This window comes from Neoarthrinium moseri (assembly GCF_022829205.1).
Source record: "Neoarthrinium moseri strain CBS 164.80 chromosome Unknown scaffold51_Wmoseri_CBS_16480, whole genome shotgun sequence".
NCBI lineage: Eukaryota > Fungi > Ascomycota > Sordariomycetes > Amphisphaeriales > Apiosporaceae > Neoarthrinium > Neoarthrinium moseri.
Window position 1 is genome coordinate 83,863 of NW_026055165.1, and position 21,764 is coordinate 105,626.

The following is a 21,764-nucleotide window of genomic DNA, read 5'->3' on the forward strand; positions in this document are numbered from 1 at the left end:
GATGATGCATTTACCGATTCAATGACCTACTCCGGATGGCATCGATGTACCTCTCTGCCTTTGCTACTGGAAACTGGCAACTGTGCTCAACAATGGCCCGTTCCGCTATATAAAAAGTCGTGACAGCCTACGATGGGTTAGCGGTTGAGACATGAACACGACTAGGTCCGGCCAAGTCGTCCCACTGCATACGGTAGCTCCGTAGGTATGAAGCGGGCCATGGCACCTGTCATATCAGGACAAGGACTTCGTTGAGAACAGAACCCGTTGGTTCAAGACGCAGATGTACAGTTGAAGGAACTTGGCGGTGGAGAACTTGCGTTTCAGCTTGCCGCGATGGTAAGAGCCCACACTCTGGAAGGATTTTAATTTACTCTCTATACCGGTGGTATCCACGTCGTACAGCATTGGTCTTGCGGATTGAGCGGCCTATTCCCGACTGATAGCGATGTACGCCGCTGTGCGCTCGTCAGCAAATGAACCATCCTTCTGCGCTTGGCGGATGACGAACGCTGAATACTGGTTAGATGCAGGACGACAGAATGGCGTCTGGAAAGTGGCCAGGAAAACACTTCTAAAGACTAGCTTGTGAATGACCGGCATCATGTTACAGGAGAAGTACCGGTTCACAGAGACGATGTGACATGCAGAATATTGAGAACAATCACGAATATTCTCCGGGGTCTGGACCAGATCGTCGGTGGAATGTGGCCTGACTTTGGAAACACTTCGGTCCGAGCCGAAGTCCAAACCGGAGATATACTATGAGAGAATCGAGTAATCAGATCGCTATATTCTTGAAGATCAGAACTGCATTCATACGATCCGCCGCTTTCTTTCGCCCGCGTTATAGTGGCCTGGTTTCTCATTTCTGGTAGGATGAATCGAAGCAAGACGCTGCCCTGCATGCTGGATGGCATGGCCTCAACAAATGCCAAGGCCTCCCTCACTTTCCTTGCATCCAGAATCCTCAAGCGTTGATACCCGTAACCCCAGCTGTACATTAAACGGCGATTTAACGGTGACTGAACGGCGATTACATACGGTGGCTGGCTTCCAGGTCACGCCAAACTCCATAGCCCATTGCTTGCAAGACACGCTTCACGTAATGCCCGCGATAAATCTCTGCAAAGCACCCCCGGCGTGAACAGAGGTTGTAGAATACCCAAGGGAACACGTCGACGGAGATTTCCGCCTGGTAGCTTGCCGCAGATCATAGCCGGGTTCAGAACCGCAATCAAATGTCTTGCAGCTATGTTCCATGTCGTCCACGGATGCCTGCATGGAAATAAAGAATAAAATAAAATAAAATAAAATCCAGCTAAATTCTACATGATCCATCCATGCAGCTCGAAGGTACAGGCTTGGCAGGACGCAGATTTGGGAGGGGTGCAATTTCAACTACGGCCGTGTTTTAGACCCGCCCTCGGAGTTGCATCCGGGAAGAGCGTCTCGATGCACTGCGACGTGGTCATGCATGCCCCAGATTTCGCCCAGGTTTCGTATTCTCAACGCACCCAACACCCTCCTGTCATAATTAAAAGCGGGGGCGGCATGTCTGCAGCGGCAAACGGCTGAAGGCGAGCGCCGATCATTGCCGCTCCCGGCTCCGGGTGTTCGCGGCCCCGGGATTTTCGCCTCGTTATAGCTGCCGCAACTGCCGGTGGACGGGGCGATCAACTTTCAGCTGCAGCATGTAAGCTGCAGCAGCCTAACCTGCACCTTGGCAACCTGACACCGGACCCAAATGCGCGGTGAGCTCCTTATATCCCAGGTTGGTGGTGATCAGCACTGCGTGACTCCCCGGAGGATGCCCTTCTGCTGCGGGTCAAGGTCCACAATTCCGGCGGGAGTTGCGGCCCCGGCCAAGTTCGCAGGCAGGCGGTACATCGGAGCTATTATCGGACGCATTCAAATTGTCCTGCATCCGCTAGACGCCGGAAAGCTGCATTCTGATTGCAGGCAGCATAAAGAGGAACGGCTGGACTTCCATGCATTTGTAGTTGCCTTGTTTGAAAACTTTTATTCTATGAGTTCTACGACTAATTTGATGTCTTGCTGCGTCGTTGCCACACTGTGTAACTATCAACCCTTGTCTCGATGCCACACCCATCTTCGTGGAGGGGGACTGTCCCTCAATCGGCCACAATGAGAACCCCAACAAACGAGCACTCTGTTTATTGCATCTCGATGGTCGCGGGAGGCTTGCTCGTTGTGTTGTAGGTAACACAGCTGACTCCATCAACTTCGTTCACAATGCGTCGAGATATCGCCATAAGAAGGTCCATGTCAAACTTGTAGGCTTCAGCCGTCATGAAGTCGGTCGTGACCACAGCACGCAGGATGATGATGTATCCTTCCTGGCGTTTGTCGCCCTTTTATATTGTCCATTAGTAATTGATTTTGCTAAAGAGTCTATGCCAGTAGACGGGGGTATCGAAAGGTCTTACCATGACTCCGATAGCTCGGTTCGTATCCAGCGCTGCATAGGCCTGGCTAATGTTGTTGTAAATGCCAGCCTCCTTGATCATGCTGATGAAGATCTGCCTCCTAGTTAGCGACATAATGTTTCCCAGTGCAATAGCAACTTGTATTAGTCTACTCACGTAGTCTGCCTTTCTTGCTATCTCAACACGCTCCGGTGTGACATCACCGAGGATACGGATGGCAATACCAGGGCCAGGGAAGGGCTAAATCGTGCCATGTCAGTTTACGTGATCACATGCGCAGGACAGTGTCCAAGTCATGAACGTGTGGGTGTGTACTTACATGTCTCATCACAAGTTCCTCGTTGATACCTAGCTCGCGGCCTAGGGCTCGGACCTCACTGTAGGAAAATAGGTCAGCATATGCTCAGATTAAATCAAGCCATAGTCGGAAAAACTCGGCAAATATGGCGGAATTACTCCTTGAATAGCTCTCGGAGAGGCTGTATAGGTCAGCAACTTGTTCCAAACAAGGAATCCTGGTTACGTACCTCAATGAGCTTCAAGCCCTGACCGTTCATCATTCTGGCCGGTAAACCACCGACGTTGTGGTGGGTCTGGAATCACCCTTGTTAAAACACAACTGTGGAGGTGGCACTGACAATAACATACCTTGATAGTTGAAGAAGGTCCCTTGAACGAGATGGACTCGATGACGTCCTGAATATTGAAGAGTAATTAGTGGCATGGCTCTTATTATACAAGGTGGCAATACCGTGAACCCTGTGGCGTGGTAAACTGAGACTCACCGGGTATAGGGTGCCCTGTAGGAACCATTCGACCTTTCCGGCTGTGGGAGTGTTTTCGGCTGCCTTCTCGATCTTCAGGGCCTCCTCCTCAAACACGTCGATGAACGTGTTTCCAATGAACTTTCGCTTCTTCTCTGGGTCCACAACATCCTTCAAGCCTGCGAGGAATCTCTCCGAAGCATCTACGACGGTGAGGTTGATTCCCAGATGCTCACCAAGCGTCTCCTTCACTTGCTTGGCCTCGTTGAGCCGCATGACACCTTGGTCAACAAGCACCGCATGAAACCTATCGCCGATGGCCTCCTTCATGAGTCGTGCGGCAACAGTCGAGTCGACGCCTCCAGAGACGGCACCAATCACTTGACCCTTGTCGCCCACCAGCTTTCGAATCCGGGTGATTTCCTGGTCGATGAATTTGGACATCTTCCAGTTCTGCTCAGCACCGCAGATGTTGACGGCAAAGTTCTTCAGCAGGTCCTTCCCGCGCAGGGTATGCGTGACCTCCGGGTGGAACTGGATGCCGAAGATTGGCTTCGTCTCATGCGCAATTCCGGCATAGGGAGAGTTTTGAGTGGTGGCAATGGTGCAGAATCCAGGAGGCAATTGGCTGAGCTTATCGCCGTGACTCATCCATACTTGCATCGCGTCCTCCGCGAGGCCTTCGAAGAGTCGGTCGACAGGGCTGTTGTGGCGGTCTGCTTTCAAATCCTGTCCACGACTATCAGTCGAACATTCGTGAGCCAACGAACAACAGGCGTACCGCGTGTCCGAACTCGCGCTCGACGCCTGCAATGACGTTGTCCTTGCTCAAGCGCCAGGCAAGTTCCTGGAGGCCGTAGCAGATGCCGAGAATTGGCACATCGAGGTCGAAGAAGGCGGGATCAACATGGGGTGCGTCCTTCTCATAGACCGAGTAAGGTCCTTTCCAGTTGTTAGCTGACGAGGTGATAGCTGGCTGGTGAGTCACACGAACCGCCGGACAGAATGATTCCCTTGGGCTTGAACTTGAGTTCCGACAGCTTCGTCGTGCACGGCAGCATTTCACTGTAGACCTTGGATGGATGAGCATGCTGGTGCTGCATACGCACTTTCGAGCGCTGAAACTCACATTGAGCTCACGGAGGCGTCTCGTAATGAGATGCGTCACTTGGGAACCAAAGTCCAGAGTGAGAATGGTCTAGGAGTCGAGCTGGGTTATTGATACGGCTCATGTCTCGGGGGTTTCCAAAGGCGCTCGGGGGCAACTAACATCGTAGGCCTGGTGAGGGGCCTCAGCCTGCTCGACGGTACCAGACATCTTGATCAGAGTATTGAGAGCTGACAGCGGATTGACAGGTCTTCTGTGTATGCTGCGGTTTTCGAAATGTTTGGGAGTTTAACCGCCGCCCAGCGAGAGTCGGAGGGGCACCAAGAAATTTCTTATCGGCGCGTCTTATCAGGCCGTAAGGGGCTTAGCGAGGGGCATTAGTCGAAATCGATAAGATGGAGAGCTTGATTGGCCAGTCATGTCTGATCCCTTGTATCGGTCAAACGAGGGTGTCCGAAATTTCCCACCAGTATTACGGCCAACGGCGTGAGGCTGCGGATCCAGATGGCGACCTTCCCACGTAGCAGCTCGACTGGGCTGGAACTAACCGTGCATCCAAGTCGATAGAGCTATCACGAAGGGCAATGCCGAGAGCGTTCAATAGAGCAGGTTTGAGAAACCCTGACCCGTACATCAATTCAAGCGACTAACGTACAATGGCGTAGCTTGGTAAGCCTAGACTTACCCCATCTCACCTTTCACCCGAGGATAGAATCTCTACAGCACAGCTCACTGACATGGACAGTCATACGTGCCGAAGGCGCAAGGTAAAATGTCCGTGTCTGGCAAGGACGCTTCACCGAGGAGAGGTGGATGGCTGACTCAGTCCCAGGCGACGAATCAGTGCCGATATGCGGGCAATGTTCAGGGGCAGGTCGCTATTGCGACCAGTCGGCACTGCCTTCACAGTTCATCGACTACTCGCCAGACCCAAATTGTAACGTCTTAGGTAAGACGGCCAACGAGGGATTACAGCTTGCACAGTCTCAAAAAGGCAGCAACGGGAGTAGACCACGGTCACCGCCTCCAATTAGTCGTGCGTGCCTAGAACAGCCCGACAATGCGTTCTACTTCCATCACTACATCAAAGATATTGCGAGCTGGTATGATCTCGGGGATGACTCTCGGCAATTCACGATTGCCGTTCCTGAGCTAGCGCTAGGAGAGCCTTTGCTTATCGGTGCCATCCTCGCAGTATCCGCAATCCACGTTTATCAGACAACAGGCAAAGCGGGATCAAGAACAGCTGCTGAACGCTATCACGGTTGCTGTGTTAGGTCGCTTATCAAGTTGGAAGAAACCAATGTCTTGCTTGAAAATGGCGCTGCTTTAGCTGCTGCATGTCTCTTGAGATCATACGAGATCCTAGATGGTAAACAAACTCTCATGCTTCTGTCCACATACGGCCGTTTAGATAATGCATCCAACTTCTGCGAGATTATGTAACAGCGAACGCTAATCCAACACTTCACACAGAGATACAAGACCCGCGGCGACATCTAAGAGGTGCCTATTCTCTCGCCTCCCACCCGACGCTCATGTCAGCCTCCCCATCAAAGGCACTATATCGAGCAGGGTTCTGGAACTACCTGAGAGAGGACATTACATTTAGTCTGTTTGAGAACTGCCCGTTGCAAATAAGTCTGGAGGATCTTGTCGAATCAGGTGACAAGGTGTTACAGCGATGTCCACTTGACTCGATCTCATTAATACTAGGTCAAGTAATCAGTGGCGTGGATAGAGAATACATGCCAAATGAGTTATGGTTCGGCCTTTTGGAGAGGACGGCAAGTTGGCTCAGAGCTCTCCCAGCTCATATGTGGCCCTTCTCTACTGGCCAGAAGGGGACACAATCAGCGAACGGTCCATTGCCCCAAGTATGGTTTCTTCGAGACTCTTACGGTTCGAAATCCCTCTTCCATTCAACCCTGTGTGGTATAGTTTGCTAATACTAGAGGTAGCATCTGCTATGCATTACTTTCTGACCGCCTGCAGCATATTAGCGGTCTATGCTCCGGAATCTCACCTCGCAGCCCTACCTCGTCTCTTGTCTTCTGGTGATGACGGGATCTCGAAGAGAGAAGACATCCTCGGTCAATATGCGCTTGACTTGTGTGGAATTGCTTTCACCACGGGCATTCCATCCGTACTTGTTAATGCCTTCGGGCCTATATTTTACTGTGGGCATAGCCTCCCCAGAAAACATTTCTTGAGCTAGTCTGACCTGCCTAGGTGGTAGATTCATAAAGTCTGAACCAGCCAGGCACGAGGTCATGCGCCACCTTTGGGCCTGCAGAAAGAGAGTCGGATGGCCCGTCGAACGCATTATAGATGCACTGGCCAAGGACGAAACGACACGCGAACCTGACCCTGTGCCTGCTGACATATGTCGCTAAAGACTGGGTCTAGCCTATTTCAAGTAGCTTAACCCGACCTCGGGATTGAGGTAGGCCCCTTTTGAAGAGGCTCTCTGGATAAGCATATAGTGGGCAACTTCCCCGTTCGGGTCCTTTTGAATGCTCTTCTGACTTTTTACCATCCCTACTTCCATATAGGACTCACTGCAATTCACAAGTCTCACCCAAAATGCCGATGACAACTCGCTTTCAACGCCTAGGAGTGCGTGCCTTGAGCTCCGCCACCGCCTCTAGCGCCGGCCTTCGAGCCCCACACCAACGGCAACCATCACCGTTCACCGTCCGGCCCTCGACAGAAGAAATCCGGAACTCATCCCTCGACGCGCGCAATTTAGAGCATGCTGTTAGAGCAATTCATCAAGACGGCATCGTCGTCGTCGAAGATGTAGTACCCCACGAGGTCCTTGATAGTCTTAACCACAAGATGGTGGAAGACGCCCGAGAGCTACAGGCCCGCGGGAAGGACGGTCCTTTCAACTACAACCAGGGAAACCTGCAACAAGATGCACCTCCTACCGCGGAGTACTTCCATCCATCCATCTTTATAAGTAATCTCCCGTCTGCTCCGATTTAAACCCACTCTAGCAGTTAATTAACTCTCCACATAGATCCTATTGCGACTCAGATCACCTCCGCCGTCCTGGGGCCTCGACCGAAATGGACTTTTTGCTCTGCCAACGCCGCTATGCCTCCGCTTCCTGGGGGAACTTCCCAGCGCCAACCGGTACACTCAGACGCTGACTTCTTCCACCCTATACATCCGTTTGCTTTGGTTGTCAATGTCCCACTGGTGACCATGAGCCCGTCCAATGGGTCCACCGAGGTTTGGCCCGGCACGCATGTCGCAGATATATCTGCACAAGAGGGTGCGCACGGTGACCGGGCGAGTGGTCGTATCAAAGAGGATCATCTGGCCGAGCGTGCTGCCGTAGTCCCTCCCAGCCAGCCCATTGTAGAGAAAGGGTCGGTTGTGGTGAGAGATCTACGCCTCTGGCATGCCGGCATGCCCAACACGACTGATCAAACCCGCATCATGCTTGCGATGATCCACTTCGCCCCATGGTATCGCAACAGAATGAAGCTACAGTTCTGTGAAGATATTAAGCCAATCCTGGAGGGGCTAGATCGTGATGATAAACTGGGGTTGGCGGCCCCTGTAGACTGGATTAGCCGGGAAGAGGCCCTCGGAAGCTACCTCAATAGGGGTTTCGGAAATAGTTATGACTTTGATCAAGATCCATAGTGTAGTTCGGCTGGAAGCCACAAATCCGGATTACTAAATAGTGGTCTGAACCAACTCTAGTGCACGCTTCTTATGGCTTCACAAGCTGTTTTCTTTCATGGCGTTATGTTCGATTGAACTCTTGTGACTATTTCGAGACTACTAAACTCTAGAAGAAGCTTGGGCGGGTTGTGCCAGGTACACCTCATCCCCTTTCCAGTATTCACATTCGAACTCAAAAGACTGGATATCCTGATCGGACATGGACCCTGACCCGAATCCGCTTGGCCGTTGAATGATGCTAATTGTTTGCCGGCGCCGACTGCTTTCTTTCCGCCACGTTTCTGGCCCAGATCGCCGGGCATACACTTGACTGGGCGAGTCGAATACTGAAGGTACGAGGCGAGCGAGAATTGGTCGTATCGTAGGCAAAGACGCGGCGATGGTCCCGATGCATACTTCAAGAAATGTCCAGATCGCTGCATCAACATTGACCCAGGTGGAGTCATGCTGGTTTGATGCGCTGGCAAGGGTCTTGAACCTGTATCCAGCGATTGCGCAAGGGCTAATGAAATATCAGCAAATGTAAGCTGGGGCAATTAGAGTAACTTACATCAATGCTAGGCCAAAGACTCCTGCCAGGAAAAATTTTTGCTTCCTCGGCAGTTGCAACTGGTGTATTGCAGGAAGGGGTAGAACAAAGCATGCAATGTCTGTCGTCATGTTGACTACTGCGACAGTATACCATACAGCCAAATAGTCTAAGCACTTCCCCTCGGAAGAGGCATCCCAGAAGTGAGATACGGGAACACAGAGCAAAGGCATCAATATCATTAGTATAAAGGTCCATGCCAACAAAGCGAACAACAGTGAAATACAAATCCGGCGTAGCAATCCCTCTGGAAATATACGACGATATTGCAGAAGGATTGAGATTTTAGCGAGACATATTGCAATAGTGTAAATGATAGTCGATGCGTAGAAAGCCTGCATCATGGGTAAGCAGCGTATGGGAAGCTCGAAGGCTCATCGCTCACCTTCATATATGGCACGTAGTAATCGTCTGTGTACGCCGACTGGTGTTGCCCAAGGCCATATTGAACCTCTTCTCAGAAATTAGCTCTCCTCAGTTTATACCGGTCTGGGACTTTTTCTCACCTATTCCCATTGTAATGGACAATGCGACGACCAGAAACTGTTGTTATTAGCTACAAGTTTCTCATGCAACCATGTTAAGAGGTCAAGGGGTCTTACTATACAAAATGCCATGACAGCATCGTCCCGCCCAAAGGCACGCAGAAGGACCGCACGGGCGTACATTCTCATAAAAAATATTGCATTCGCAAACACACAACCGAGCGTCAGCACTGCGATCAGTGCTGGTGCTCGCGACTCTCCCTGGGGAGGTTCATCTTGAATGCTTGGGGCCATTGCGAGATTGCCGTGCGAACAAAACTTGAAAGAGGGCGGATGTCAGCCGTTCGACCATGTTCTTTATCAAGAGACGGCCTAGTCTCCTCTTGTCGCGCGAGCGTGCTGCGGGGGAACGACCGATTCATTGCAAGGTTTGCGAAGCGTTGACTGAGTTCGACCGGCCGTCTATTTCGACCCTTTCCTTTGGCTAGCCTTGCGGTCGAGGCCAGGAACAACTGGGCCTATCACATAAGGTTTTGCTGGCGTGGGGCTGAGATCACCATCCCGGGAAGGTTGTCACGGCATCGCACCGTTTTTGTATACTCCGGGGCATATTCCGCCCACTTCACGTAATGGGCTTCCTGCATATCACGAGACCGTGGCGTCCGAGTGCTTGGAGTCGGACCGTACGGTCACGCTAAATTGGCCCATGCTTGCATCGCTTCACCTTATAATAGCCTTGAGGCATATGCACATGTTTTCCTGTGTCACATTCGACCCAGATGCCTTCTAGAATAAGTCACTAACTCAATTGAAAGCTAGCAAAAGAATAAGGTGTCCCACATTCCGATTTTCAAAGCGGAAACGGCCGCAAAGCCAGCGGGAAGTCCCTAACACCGGTGGGCATCTGTCGTTTCGCAATTGGGTTGCTCCTCACTTTGACGAAAAGCTGATGGAACGCATGAACGAAATCTTTTTCTTGGTCAGACATGGTGTGCTTTTGGGAGACACATCACCGTCCTTCGCAGCTGTAATAAGATGTTGGTTTAAGCTCACACTGTGAGATGGTAGACACCAAGGCATGCTCGTATCACAGTCGTGGTGTATTTGATTCCTTGCTTGGAGGTGTCTAATTATTGTCATGTCAGTGGATAGATCGAGGACTACTAGTCACAGTGGACTCCATGTGCCTCTTTTCGTTTCACCTGTTCGCTGGTATCGATACCCAGGCGGCTAGGATCAGTGAAGTGCATTGAAGAGATCTCCCTACCAAACCTGATGATGGCTCAATCGGTATGAGAGAGATAGAGAGAAGGGGCGCCGGGGGCGTTGGAAAGAGTTACAATTCTATATATACCACGCTCTGAAATACGAGAGGGGCTAACAATTGTTTATACAGACAGAGAGAATTTCAATATTTACACAGAAGAACAAAGGCCGTCCATCCTCCCTCCTTGGCCGTCCACAGCTCAAACATCCTAGTTCCAGTGTGCGCGTCGTCGCACAGATCTCTTGCGGCATTTCGACCCTTCGGTTGCCGGCAAGGTCGAGTTTGAACCTTGGCCCGAGTTCCAGTTCGAGACTTGGTAAGCCGCGATCTTCTCGGCGGCGTGTTCAGCCACTATCATGATAATTGCCTGAGTGTTGCCAGTGGGAAGGTCCGGGTGTACGGACGCATCAACGACGAAAAGATTGTCGGTGCCATAAACCTTGGTATCCAAGTCTACAACACTTGTTCCGTTCTCCCGACCGTCATCAGTGCCCATCTTTGCGCTACCGACCCAGTGGTCACCGCTGATAAGCGACGTGGAAAGGATGTCGGAAGCAGTGGCACCGGCAGTTGTGTAACGTAAGGCGATCGAGTTGTTGTTTGCGATGGAGGAGTTACTTGCTGTCAAGTCCAACAATGATTGAATGAAGCCCGAGAAAGCTGTCCTGTCAGCATCGTCGATCAGCCACGGCTTAGTGTTCAGGACGGTACTGCCAGACGCCGAGATGCCCAGCTCGCCGCGGGATGAAGTGCCGTGGGTAAGGAAGGTCCTGATAGTCACGGTACTGTCCTTCATTGCACTGACGGTGCCCTGAAGGTAGCGGGTCCGACCATCCGTTCCATTAACAGAAGTCCACATGTGCATCCGCTGGGCTGCTTGGGTGATGGTACCAGATCCCTCCTCATAAAGAGTCAGATCATCCTCTTCAGGTGATGAGGAAAGACCAGCAAAGTCGTAAGCAGCGAAGGACGGCGACGAAGTAAACTGAAGGGGGATCTGCACATGGTCCTGCAGGTTGTGGCCGACGGGAAGATCGATCCAGTCCGCGGAGTCAGGCAACGTAATGCCAGATGTACCACTTTTAACAATGTTCAATGCGTCCGAACGGCCAATTCCAGAGTTCCAGAGAACCCGAGGGGTGGACAGGGCGCCAGCTGCCAAGACTACCTTGCCATTCTTATTCAGATTGATGATCTGAGGGTTACTACCATTCTCTGATTGTGTCAACACACCGGTGACGGTGCTTCCCGTACGCAGGACCTGTACAACCTTGGTCTCGAGCTTCAGTGTGAAGGTATCCAGCTGCTGCGCAAATGGCATGTAAGTGCGTGCGGGTCCAGCACGTAAATGGTTGGAGATAGACCAGGCTGGTCGCGAGAATACCATATGCTTCTCATCTGGGCTCTCAATCGAGTCCACCTCAGACCATCCTCGCCCACTCAAATAACCAGACATGGTAGTGAATGCAAGGTCGTTGTAGTACTTGCCATCCGCGGAAGGCTGTGTGGTACCTGGATTGCGAGTATAAAGACGGTCCGCAGCACCCTCGATATCCTGCCAAGACCAGCCAGCGGGCCATCGCTCAAAATCATGGGCTGGTGGATGGATAAAGTTCAAACCGTTGACGGAGCTAGAACCACCAAGAAGGCAACTACTCTGAGAGTCAGTGACACTACACATGCTTGTATACGTGGAGACTCACCCAGCAGTCGACGCTGTGTCCGAGCAGAACTTGGTACCAGAAACACTGGTCAAGCTGGAACCAAGAGCTGGCACGTCGTAGGCGGTCAAAGTATCATTCCATGGCAAGCTTTGGGTTGAACCGAGTGCGACAGTGTTTGCAGGGCCTCGTTCGATCAGAAGAACCTTCGCGCCAGACTCGGCGAGACGTTCAGCGGCAATAATTCCAGAGGTACCGCCACCCACTACGATAACATCGTAGGTGGTGTTAAGAGTTGTTGGGTTCGGAAGGGTACTGTTGGAACCATTGCCTCCCGGAGATGGAATTGTTGAATTGTTGCCGCCCGGAACAGGGGTTGTGGGTACTGCAGACGCGTATGAAGCCCAAGTGGCGTAGTCGCTAGACATGGCTGCTGTTAAGTTCGCGACATAGATGTTGGCACCAGTCGAGTGGTAAGTGAGGGCACTTGCCGGATCCGAGACCGTAGTAGGGTTAGTGCTTGCAACGGCGTAACCCAGGGCAGTGGTTTCGGAGGAGAAGCCGAAACTGTACGAGTCGCCGGTTGCACAGCCTTCACATAGGAAGGTATAGGAGAAATGGGTGCTGTTGACGAAAGTGCCGTTGGCGATCGGCAGCGCCTCAACTGTCGACTCGGAGTAAACATCGGGGTTGGAGTAGCTGGATGCCAGTCGGAAGCTTGATACGATTTCGTCACCATTAGCCCATGCTACAAGCAGAAGCTTTCCAGTCATGCCTGGGCCCATGGCGACAGCGCCCCAACCTCCATCAGCCGTGATAGGCACAACCATCTGACCAATGAAATCGGTCGTTGGGTTCTCAGGGAGGGCTATTCCGAAACTATAGCCTATGTCGGTATCCACATATTGCTGAAAATCAATCCCAGTGTTTCTATCTGTGTAAGCACTTGTAGTTGTGAATGCCGTCGTGGTGCCGGCGAGGGCGGCGAGGGCCAAGGACCCCAGAAGTTTGGAGGTCATTTTGCTAGTCCGTATACAAGCTAATGATTGACTGTAACGAAAAATCGAGATGTAATGAGTGCTTGAAAAGATTGATTGATAGCCTCCAAGGCCAATTGGTGAGAAATGAAAGACAAAACCGAACTAGCGGCGATACTGAAAAGAATGAACACAACTGAATTGTTTGGAAGCACGAAGCGACTCCCAGGTTGGCTTCGCCATGTCCCTTATGTATATCTACGAATGCCAGCCAAAGGAACAGATGCACGTCATTCCTCTTCTTCGGGGACTCCTGAGCGGAGCCTCAAATGCATGCATACTCGTCTCGGTAACGCAGCCGATTGTGCGGAAAAACAGCCTTGGCATGAAACCTATACGTATTTTACCGGCTACGAAAGAAATGAAGAGTCCACCAGGATATTAGACCGGCTGAGCGGCTCTGAATAGTAGCAATTTAGAACGTGGAGCGACCTGCAGATTTGGGCGGCTCGCGTTATCCAAGATTCCCAGGTAAATACCCAAGCCAAACGTTGTTTGCGAATCCTCAATCGGTGATTGGCCAGCCCAGATGGCTCTGTTTCATCCAAAGGTTGCTAGGCTTCTTGAAACCCTGTCACGGATCCACTCAGTCGGTGTTCGGATGAGATTTGAGCTCTGTGGGATTGGTTGACCTAATATAATCCATACAAACCCCTGACCCTCGCTTGCTATCCGGCAGCTAGGCGTATCAGCCGCATCTGTCGCTCCTTCGCGATGGTATATGCTTATGATAGTCATTCTCACGAGCATGTACAAACCCATTTTGCCAATCGCGCACGCCAAGGCCACTTCTTCTGGAGGACAGAAACACGTAGTGGAGCCTGTAGCAGCACCAATGATCGTGCATTCCATGGGTTCGATGCTCTGAATCCTGATCGCTTCCTCAAGTATCTAGTCAGCTTGCCACTTCTGGGAGGAATCCTCCCGTTCTGTTCTGCCTTATACCTAGCTTGAGTTTGGAGACGCTAATTCTGGGGTTGGGCCTCACTAAGAACGCCAAGAGATCGTGCTTGACGCTTGATTTATCCTTCAAATGCGCCGGACATTGTTGCCAAATATAACAGCCAGAAGCATAGGTTTAGCAAGCAGAATTGCTGCCCGATGATACAATTTTTTCTCTTAGAGTTTGAACTAATATCTTGCAATATCTCTTCCTGCTATCCATACGAACAACCAGCTGATCGAGATCATGATCTTCCTTCGCCAGCTTCTAGTCCACCCAAGTGTTCCTGATCGCCATGCCAGCCATGCGCTGACACCTGTCCAATCTTCCTTCCCGCCGATGATTCCGTCGTGTCGGCCAAGATAGGCCAAGAGAGCACGTTGCTTATATGCAAACGGCTTGGTATCAACGCCTCCGTCCTGATTTAGCGCATCTGACAGATATTCTCCTTTTTGCAGTGCCACTTCGGCAAGTGTAGGGAGAGATTGGCCATCAATATCGGCCGCGTCACCCAGCGCGTATACGTTCTCCATCGAGCTACCATCCCGTCTCAGCACACGTAGGTACTTGTCAGTAAGGATGCGCGGTAATCCTTTCTCCGGTTTCTTCACCTCCAACTACTCAACCAACGAGCTGGCTTTGTTACCAGTAGCCCAAAGTAAAAGCCCATAAGGAATTCGGCCCTCTTCTTTGGTGTTAATTGCGCCAGGCTCCACACTCTGAATGTGTGAGCTGGTTTTCAAGTCCACATGTTTCCCTTTCAGCGACTGCGTGGCGTACTCGCCAAGTCTGGAGTCGAACGTAGATAGGATTTGGGGCGCAACATCATGAATGGTAATGCTGAACTTCCCATCTAGGTGTGGGAACAAGAAGCGCAAGTCTTCATTCCACAGGTCGAATATTTCCGCGGCTGCTTCAATTCCGATGGCCCCTCCGCCGACAATCCGTATGCTCAGAATGTCACGCTGTTCCGCCTCGCTCACGTTGGGCAGTGAAGCTTTATCCAGTATTTCCAAAATGCGCTGCTGAATCAATCTTGCATCATTCGTAGTGCGTAGAAACAGTGCATGCTCCTCAGCGCCTGGGGTTCCGAAGTCCTGAATGTCGCACCCCGGTGCAATGCAAATTTTATCGTATTTCACCTCAAAGAGTTGCGGCTCGTCGCCGCCAACCTGTGTTGCAGACTTGCACTGAATCAATCGTTTGTCGAAATCAATGGCCTCGGCCACGGCCTTGTAGTACTTCACATCTGTTCTGTGCTTGCGCCTGACGGGTTCTTCGGCAAGCCGAAAATTGAATAGTCCGCAAGCTGCACTGGCCAGGAGCGGTGTGTACTGTATAGTTCGAACAGGGGAGATCACCGTCACATCGAACTTGGCAAGTGATAGCCTCTGTGACAGGATGAATCCTGCCCACCCCGAGCCAATAATCGCAACAGAGGGTTTCGACATTTTGCCAGGGTATTTTGTAAGATTTCAATCATCATACATCCATTTCAAATACCATTAATCTACTTTATATAGCAAGTCGATACAATATGTTTCTCTTGTGAAATACGCATCGAAGACGTCATTGTCCATGCGATGTCCGGGCTGCCGCGTCGTCCACTCTGCGCAAGAACCCCTGTTGACTCCATGCATGCATAGTGGGGGGGCGGATTGCAACGCTGGCTTACTGGCAGTATGACGCTGAACCTCCCGAACAGTGACGACCAGGTGGACGTTCTTGGGACAATGGATACTATAATATGAATAATCATTAGATAAGATCAAGATCCACGATGTGTTACAGCTCATCATGGATCTTTCTTCTCTCTCCTCTTTCTTCTCTCGCTATCTTGTATTTTAGCGGCGAAATGGGGTAGCCTCGGAGAAGGCTCGGGGTTTGCTGGGTTAGGAATTGCCTGAAATGTATCTCATTGCCCGTCGAAACTTATTGCAGGTATGCAAAGTCTTCATGCAAGATTTTGAGCGAACATTATCGTAGCTTAAACCTTTCGGCTACTAGAGAGTTGGCGCAGTAGCAAGTAGTTTGGACCAAGTTCGGCAGATATATCAATGCTCTCTATGTACTAGCGCTAGAAGTATGTAGTCTCCGGGTATCGTTATAAGGTGCGTAGGTGGACCTCAATATCATTATGAATGTACCTAGCCCCTCACCTCTATTCCATGCTCTCATCATCGGAGCTCCTCGGCCTCCGTAGATTAACCTTGCTTGATTGGACACATGATGATTCCAATCACGACGGCAGTTGGGGTGATTCAATCACGTCTGCAGTTAGTACCCGACCATCACTGAGGCTTTTCATTGAGTACTCCCCATCTGACACCTTGAGGCCCTTTTGGGTCTGAGGGTCCAGCAGGGATCCACAGCAGATGATCGGATTGAAGACGTTCAGCACGAGAACGGCAACTGATATCAGGCCGCCCTCAAACGCAATGAACAAGTCTTCGCGAGCCATGATAGGGCCAGTCCAGCCTTCTGACAACTCGGCAACACGGTAAACGCACCGTATGAATACACAGGTTGTGGACAAGGCAAGTGCAGCCAGGAAGCCACGGAACATAACAGACCGCCGGATGTTGACTACGGCTGGGTCGTCGTTAAGCGCCGTGGACCCATTAACCTTGAAATTGCGGAATGTTGAAATACTGAAGTCAACGCAAAGTCCAATAAATACCAACAACGTGACGACCTGAAAGACAAGGCCAGCAATCATGATGTCAGTGCCATTGTCGGTAGTGGCTTTATCATCACCTGCAGCGGCCAGGCCACCACCCGTACCCTGCAAGATGAGAGAGACCACGTCACAGGGGATGAACTGTGATAGAGATGTTATCATTATGCCCAACGCTGATGGATTTGGATTCGTCTCGCACTTTACTTACTATTCGAGTGTACCACCGCGAGGGAATGCGAGAGTTATGGTGGCCAAATGCAGCGATGATGGGCCGCAGCGAGACGTAGATGCCAGCTGAGATGAATGCAGGTGCGATGGTGAGGCAGCAGATTTGAATCATGAAGCCAGTGCTCTCCCATGGGTCATTGTAACTCATGACCCGGCCAATGTACCCGACAATCTCCGCTGCCAACCCCAACAAGAGCGCAATAGTAAAGAACAGGCCCCGAGACCGGCGAGTGAAGACTTTAGTTAATGCGAAACCTATGAATGACGCTGCAAATATGGCTGGCAGTGCAACGTTCGCGGCTAACGACGGTCGATATTCATAGTAAGACGTTTCGATAGGGCAGGTTTCGATCGTGCAACTCTTGGCATCGAAGGTGGCTTCGGTGCTATTGTCCGCCATGTTGTCGACTCTATGTTTCAGTCTCTCGGAAGCAAATATGAAGAATGGTGGCTAATATTTCTTGACGAAACAGTAAAGAACTGTGGTGGCTTTTCGATCTATGATGATCTTAAATGATTAGATTAGTATAATGGACAGAATTTGGATCGAAAGGGGTTTTCTGTTGATCTCTTATACCTCTCAGCACGATGTTGACCAGTGAATTAAGCTTGAGCCACGTGGGGCTGGGCTGGCCTGAGCCAGCCGCTCCCGCATAGCGTACGCCCCGAGGGACCCGAGTCCGAGCAACCAGTCTGGTGGGTAATCAAAGTAACGTGCGCAATAGTCCGGCAACATATGAAGCAGATACGTGCTTTCATGTGGGCCCCCTAAAAGCTTGGAAGCCTGCTTGAAAGGCTGTGCTGCTGTTGTGGTATGGCTGAACGCGTCTGGAATCTTGGCCCAGAGATTTAAGCTTAGCGGATGCATGATTCACGAGGGTACAATGGTCCCATTCCAATGTCATCCTCGTCGCACGGGACCGGACTCGGGGATTATCTCACGGCGGCGACGAAAATCTCCTCGGCGAAAGGAATGAAAGGCTTGCGAGGAGCCCGTCCTAGATGAGGCGGAGCAGCGCTGGAGGATCGGTCGACGCGGCTGCGGAAAGTGGATCCTGCCCGCGGACGCCGAGTGATTGCGATCCGGGGCAACGCTGACGACAACCGCAATAGGGTTGCTTCGATTCGAGGCTATAAGAACCACACACATAAGGTGTCTGAGAGACTCTCCTTGCAGACATTAGCGGTTGGACTGTATCAAGCTAATCGATGCGCGGTTCTTGGGTTTTCAGAGTTATCGCATTGCGGATACCGGGCGAAAGAGGACAACAAAAGTTCACCTAGTACCGAGTGTTCATTATCGCATCCAAGCATTCATTGGGAATCGCAAAACGGCATTCCTTTTAGACTGGTGTGACATAGTCGGTGGCCGGCGCCGTCCCCGGGTGAACACAAGATAAGCAACCTCTTTGATCCGTCAGTGTTCACGTTGCGTGCTTATACTGTTCATCATCGCCAATTCGCCTGAGCCTCGGGGGAAAGTCCAGCCACGTAATCAAGACTGATGAACTGTGTTACGCGCGTCGAGAGAAAACGGCAAATTCTCTCCGGTCTGTCCGAGGAAGTATCCACTCTGAGTTCGCGTAAGATGGCATAATTATAAGGCATCAAGCGGATCTGATATAGACGAGATGAATGAGATTACCTGGAGCTGACTCGACTTTGACATGAAATTACCTGAGCGTTATATCCTGCTGTACATTTGCACCAAGCTCGTTATAGAAGAATATCTCTACCATCAAGTCTTCCCACCACAGAATTCTCTACATTCTGAGTATAGTAAAACCTGGCAGGCAACGACTATGGAGGTGGGTTCTCTGAGACACTTTAGATCTTAACGGTCTAGTGATAAACAATTAAAATGTTATTGCAGAGCCACTTTTGTAAGCCTGCGCAACATACGCAGAAACTGAGCTCAGAACTAACTTGGCTCAGTAATTGAGCTTTTGAATCTTGGGCACATCTTGAAACCCAGGCTGACTCTCTATAGACTCTATCTTCGTGGCGTTTGCGATATCTTCATTTCACAGACCACATCAATCCACGCTTTCCAAATAAATTTCTGGTCGTCAGCTCATCACGTGCCACAGACGAAAAAGCTAATTTCTGAGCTCCATTATAGATATTGAACAATATTGTACCGAACGCTATTCACTAAATAATTCTATGTAGCTAATATCTATGTGGGCCTTCTTAATGCGACAAATGGAGTAGAAAGTCTATGATCCAGTCTCCCTAAATACTACCAAGGCGGGACGAAAGCAAGAAGACGAAGGGAAGAGGGGAGAGAAACTCTTATCTACTGCATCCTTTTTCGAGAGGCGATAATAGAGATAAGAGCGCGTGCTTTCGATGTTGGTTCAGTTGATGCTCCAATCGCCGTTGGCTCTCAGATCAACAGTGCGACCCTGCTTTTCTCTCTCAACTTCTCCTTCCAAAGTCCATTGCTCTGGTACATGCCCCGGGGGCAGATTGGTGTTCTCGAAAGTCGATTTCCCTTCAAGATGCTCCTTTGCCTTCTGGTAATTGGCCGTAGCATATGCGTCCGCACGATGAGACCAGAGCCACTTCCCCTGCGTCATGTTCTTCGGAGCGCGTTTGATGCTCTCGAGGTCCTCACTGTGGAGCAGGCTGCGAACTACTATTCCAAGCCGCTGTAGCAAGGTCACGCGTTGCATTCTGTGATGATCAGTCTACAAGTCCTGAAGAACAGGGTAGAGCGGTGCTCATATTATCAGCGGATAGCACATACCTAAGAAGCTCATGCACCTTAGTCCCGGAGGGAATGTCGTTCTTGCCGCCAAGTCGTAGACACTCGGCCAAGGAGAGAGAATCTTCGAGTGCCATCGTGGCTCCGCTTCCTGATGTAGGAATGAAACTGTGAGCACTATCGCCAACTTGGACGACATGGCCACCCTGAGACGTCCACTTTGCCTGCGGGTTGCGCATGCACAGTTTCCACTCAATTACTCCCCTCTCCGGCAGATGGTTAAGGAGGTCTAATACCAATGGGTCCAACTTGTCTCCATCGGGGATGGATTGGAGGAGTTGCTCAACCGGAACGGTGGATGACCAAGACTCCATCGGGGATGGATTGGAGGAGTTGCTCAACCGGAACGGTGGATGACCAAGACTCCATCGCGGTTCCGCGTTGGTTCTTTGGGGAGACGTTAGTAAGCCATTCAGCACAGCGAGAAGTTGAGGTTGAGAGAGCGCAGAAGAGCAAGGGTATATCGAGTGCATATCATCCAAATTTCAATCTGAAAAAATGCTTCGGAAAACTTACATCAGGCAAGGTTATCGCAAATGCAACTCCGCGTTGGTACATAGTGAGGACAATGTGGATGTTGTGCCCGGTGGACAATCGAATTTCCGGTCGCGGATTCTGTTGCAGATACTCCTTCAGGACAGTAGCGTTCTCAAGGTCCTTGGTAGAAACCGATCCGCGATAAATCACGTATCCCGTGCTGACTGCTCGAACATTTTCGCCGATGGTGAGGCGGAGCGACCTGGAGCCCAGGCCATCCGCAGCGACGACAACATCTGCCTCGTACCGTCGACCATCGGCGCCGACGGCAACTCCTTTACCGGCACTGACGTCCTCGTCAAAGTCGACGATGTGGGTGTTCCAGGAGATGCGGATCCCTAGTCTTGCACACTGGTTCAAGAGGAGGTCGGCCATCTCCGCTCGGGACATCAAGGCACCGATACGGACGGGGAACGCCGCATGCTCGGCGGCCTCATCCATGTTGAACTCGAACTCAACGCCAGGAATGGCTTGTCGGCCATCAAGATGGTGAAACGCTCTGGGCGCGTCGATTGACACCTCCAAGTACTCTTGCAGCATCGTGGGATAGTAGTGCATGGTAGCCCAGGCAGAGGGGTTGATAGCGACCACATCACCTATAGATGATTACCAAATGAGACCTCATGTTTCGCACACTAATGCGGCTAGAACTTAGCCAGAGTGTTACGTACCAATTGTCGAGATACGCTCTGCTCGTTCCAGGACAGTGACATTATGCCCTTTCCTCCAGCACTCGAGCGCCGTCATGAGCCCGCCTGGGCCAGCTCCAACAATCAAGACATCAAGGCCTGATGCTGGGTAACGCACCACATTATCGATGATAGTGGTGCGAGGTGCAATCTTCGACGCGGTTGCCATTTTCGCTGGCTGTTTGCTTTTTCACTGTAGTTGGTGAAGGGTTTTTGGTGTTTGGCTTCCTAGATGCCAATCCAATCGCCGGCTTACTGTGCCCTTTAAATATGATAAAAGAATAAACAGCATCCTGTCGGCATTCCATTCGGTTCCTTTTCGGGGCCCGTCTACATCCCCGGCCATCCGACATTAGAAGTGCTTCCGGGCCTCATCGCTGGGTCGCATAAGAGTGCGCTGATCACCACAACTGGGCACTGGAGAGACCGAGGACCCACAACTTTGTTGAGGTTTCAACAGGGCGGATACCTTCAGTGTGTTGTTGCCCCTTGGACTTTCGTGGAAGCTCTGACTGATAGGGCGACAGGGGGACTTTAAGGAGCAAGACTGGCTGTGCACTGCTAGATATCCACGCATGAAGTCTTATTTAACACGGAGACAAGAAGCTACTGGCGGTAGTAGACCGAATTATGGGCCGAGCTGCGTGGGCACGCACTCCACAGCTCCGATCTCTAGTGCTAACAACACTGCGATCATCCGCTTAGTCAGCGGACAGTCCCCCTATATGGGTGCCTCACTTATGTCCAAGTTACTTCACCCGGGCCGGGAAGGATGGACAGACATAGGTAGTTGCCGTCTAGGCGGCCAACGGCGCTTACTCAGCGCCGACTGAGTATTTATCATGCGTGTGCAT

At 51.1% G+C, this 21,764-nt stretch overlaps 7 protein-coding genes across 7 annotated transcripts; 1 reads left to right on the forward strand and 6 right to left on the reverse strand.

Moving 5' to 3' along the window:
• Window positions 1-2,177: 2,177 nt before the first annotated feature.
• On the reverse strand, window positions 2,178-4,532 carry JN550_010210 (uncharacterized protein; the record flags this gene model as incomplete). Its single annotated transcript, XM_049308439.1, has 12 exons — window positions 2,178-2,375; window positions 2,451-2,543; window positions 2,607-2,690; window positions 2,770-2,827; window positions 2,907-2,929; window positions 2,978-3,043; window positions 3,099-3,146; window positions 3,236-3,943; window positions 3,996-4,156; window positions 4,209-4,287; window positions 4,344-4,412; window positions 4,485-4,532. 12 exons carry the CDS (start codon window positions 4,530-4,532, stop codon window positions 2,178-2,180), a joined length of 1,635 nt encoding a protein of 544 aa, XP_049167784.1.
• Window positions 4,533-6,908: 2,376 nt separating this feature from the next.
• Window positions 6,909-7,982, forward strand: JN550_010211 (uncharacterized protein; the record flags this gene model as incomplete). Its single annotated transcript, XM_049308440.1, has 2 exons — window positions 6,909-7,287; window positions 7,348-7,982. 2 exons carry the CDS (start codon window positions 6,909-6,911, stop codon window positions 7,980-7,982), a joined length of 1,014 nt encoding a protein of 337 aa, XP_049167785.1.
• A 971-nt stretch (window positions 7,983-8,953) lies between these two features.
• JN550_010212 (uncharacterized protein) lies at window positions 8,954-9,392 on the reverse strand (the record flags this gene model as incomplete). Its single annotated transcript, XM_049308441.1, has 3 exons — window positions 8,954-9,066; window positions 9,120-9,156; window positions 9,216-9,392. 3 exons carry the CDS (start codon window positions 9,390-9,392, stop codon window positions 8,954-8,956), a joined length of 327 nt encoding a protein of 108 aa, XP_049167786.1.
• A 1,181-nt stretch (window positions 9,393-10,573) lies between these two features.
• On the reverse strand, window positions 10,574-13,045 carry JN550_010213 (uncharacterized protein; the record flags this gene model as incomplete). Its single annotated transcript, XM_049308442.1, has 2 exons — window positions 10,574-12,017; window positions 12,069-13,045. 2 exons carry the CDS (start codon window positions 13,043-13,045, stop codon window positions 10,574-10,576), a joined length of 2,421 nt encoding a protein of 806 aa, XP_049167787.1.
• A 1,578-nt stretch (window positions 13,046-14,623) lies between these two features.
• Window positions 14,624-15,457, reverse strand: JN550_010214 (uncharacterized protein; the record flags this gene model as incomplete). The annotated part of the gene is made up of 1 exon (XM_049308443.1): window positions 14,624-15,457. One exon carries the CDS (start codon window positions 15,455-15,457, stop codon window positions 14,624-14,626), a length of 834 nt encoding a protein of 277 aa, XP_049167788.1.
• Window positions 15,458-16,245: 788 nt separating this feature from the next.
• On the reverse strand, window positions 16,246-17,314 carry JN550_010215 (uncharacterized protein; the record flags this gene model as incomplete). The annotated part of the gene is made up of 2 exons (XM_049308444.1): window positions 16,246-16,827; window positions 16,895-17,314. 2 exons carry the CDS (start codon window positions 17,312-17,314, stop codon window positions 16,246-16,248), a joined length of 1,002 nt encoding a protein of 333 aa, XP_049167789.1.
• A 1,960-nt stretch (window positions 17,315-19,274) lies between these two features.
• JN550_010216 (uncharacterized protein) lies at window positions 19,275-21,079 on the reverse strand (the record flags this gene model as incomplete). Its single annotated transcript, XM_049308445.1, has 4 exons — window positions 19,275-19,593; window positions 19,667-20,071; window positions 20,241-20,817; window positions 20,893-21,079. The coding sequence occupies 4 exons, from the start codon at window positions 21,077-21,079 to the stop codon at window positions 19,275-19,277; spliced, it is 1,488 nt and encodes a 495-aa protein (XP_049167790.1).
• Window positions 21,080-21,764: the final 685 nt, after the last annotated feature.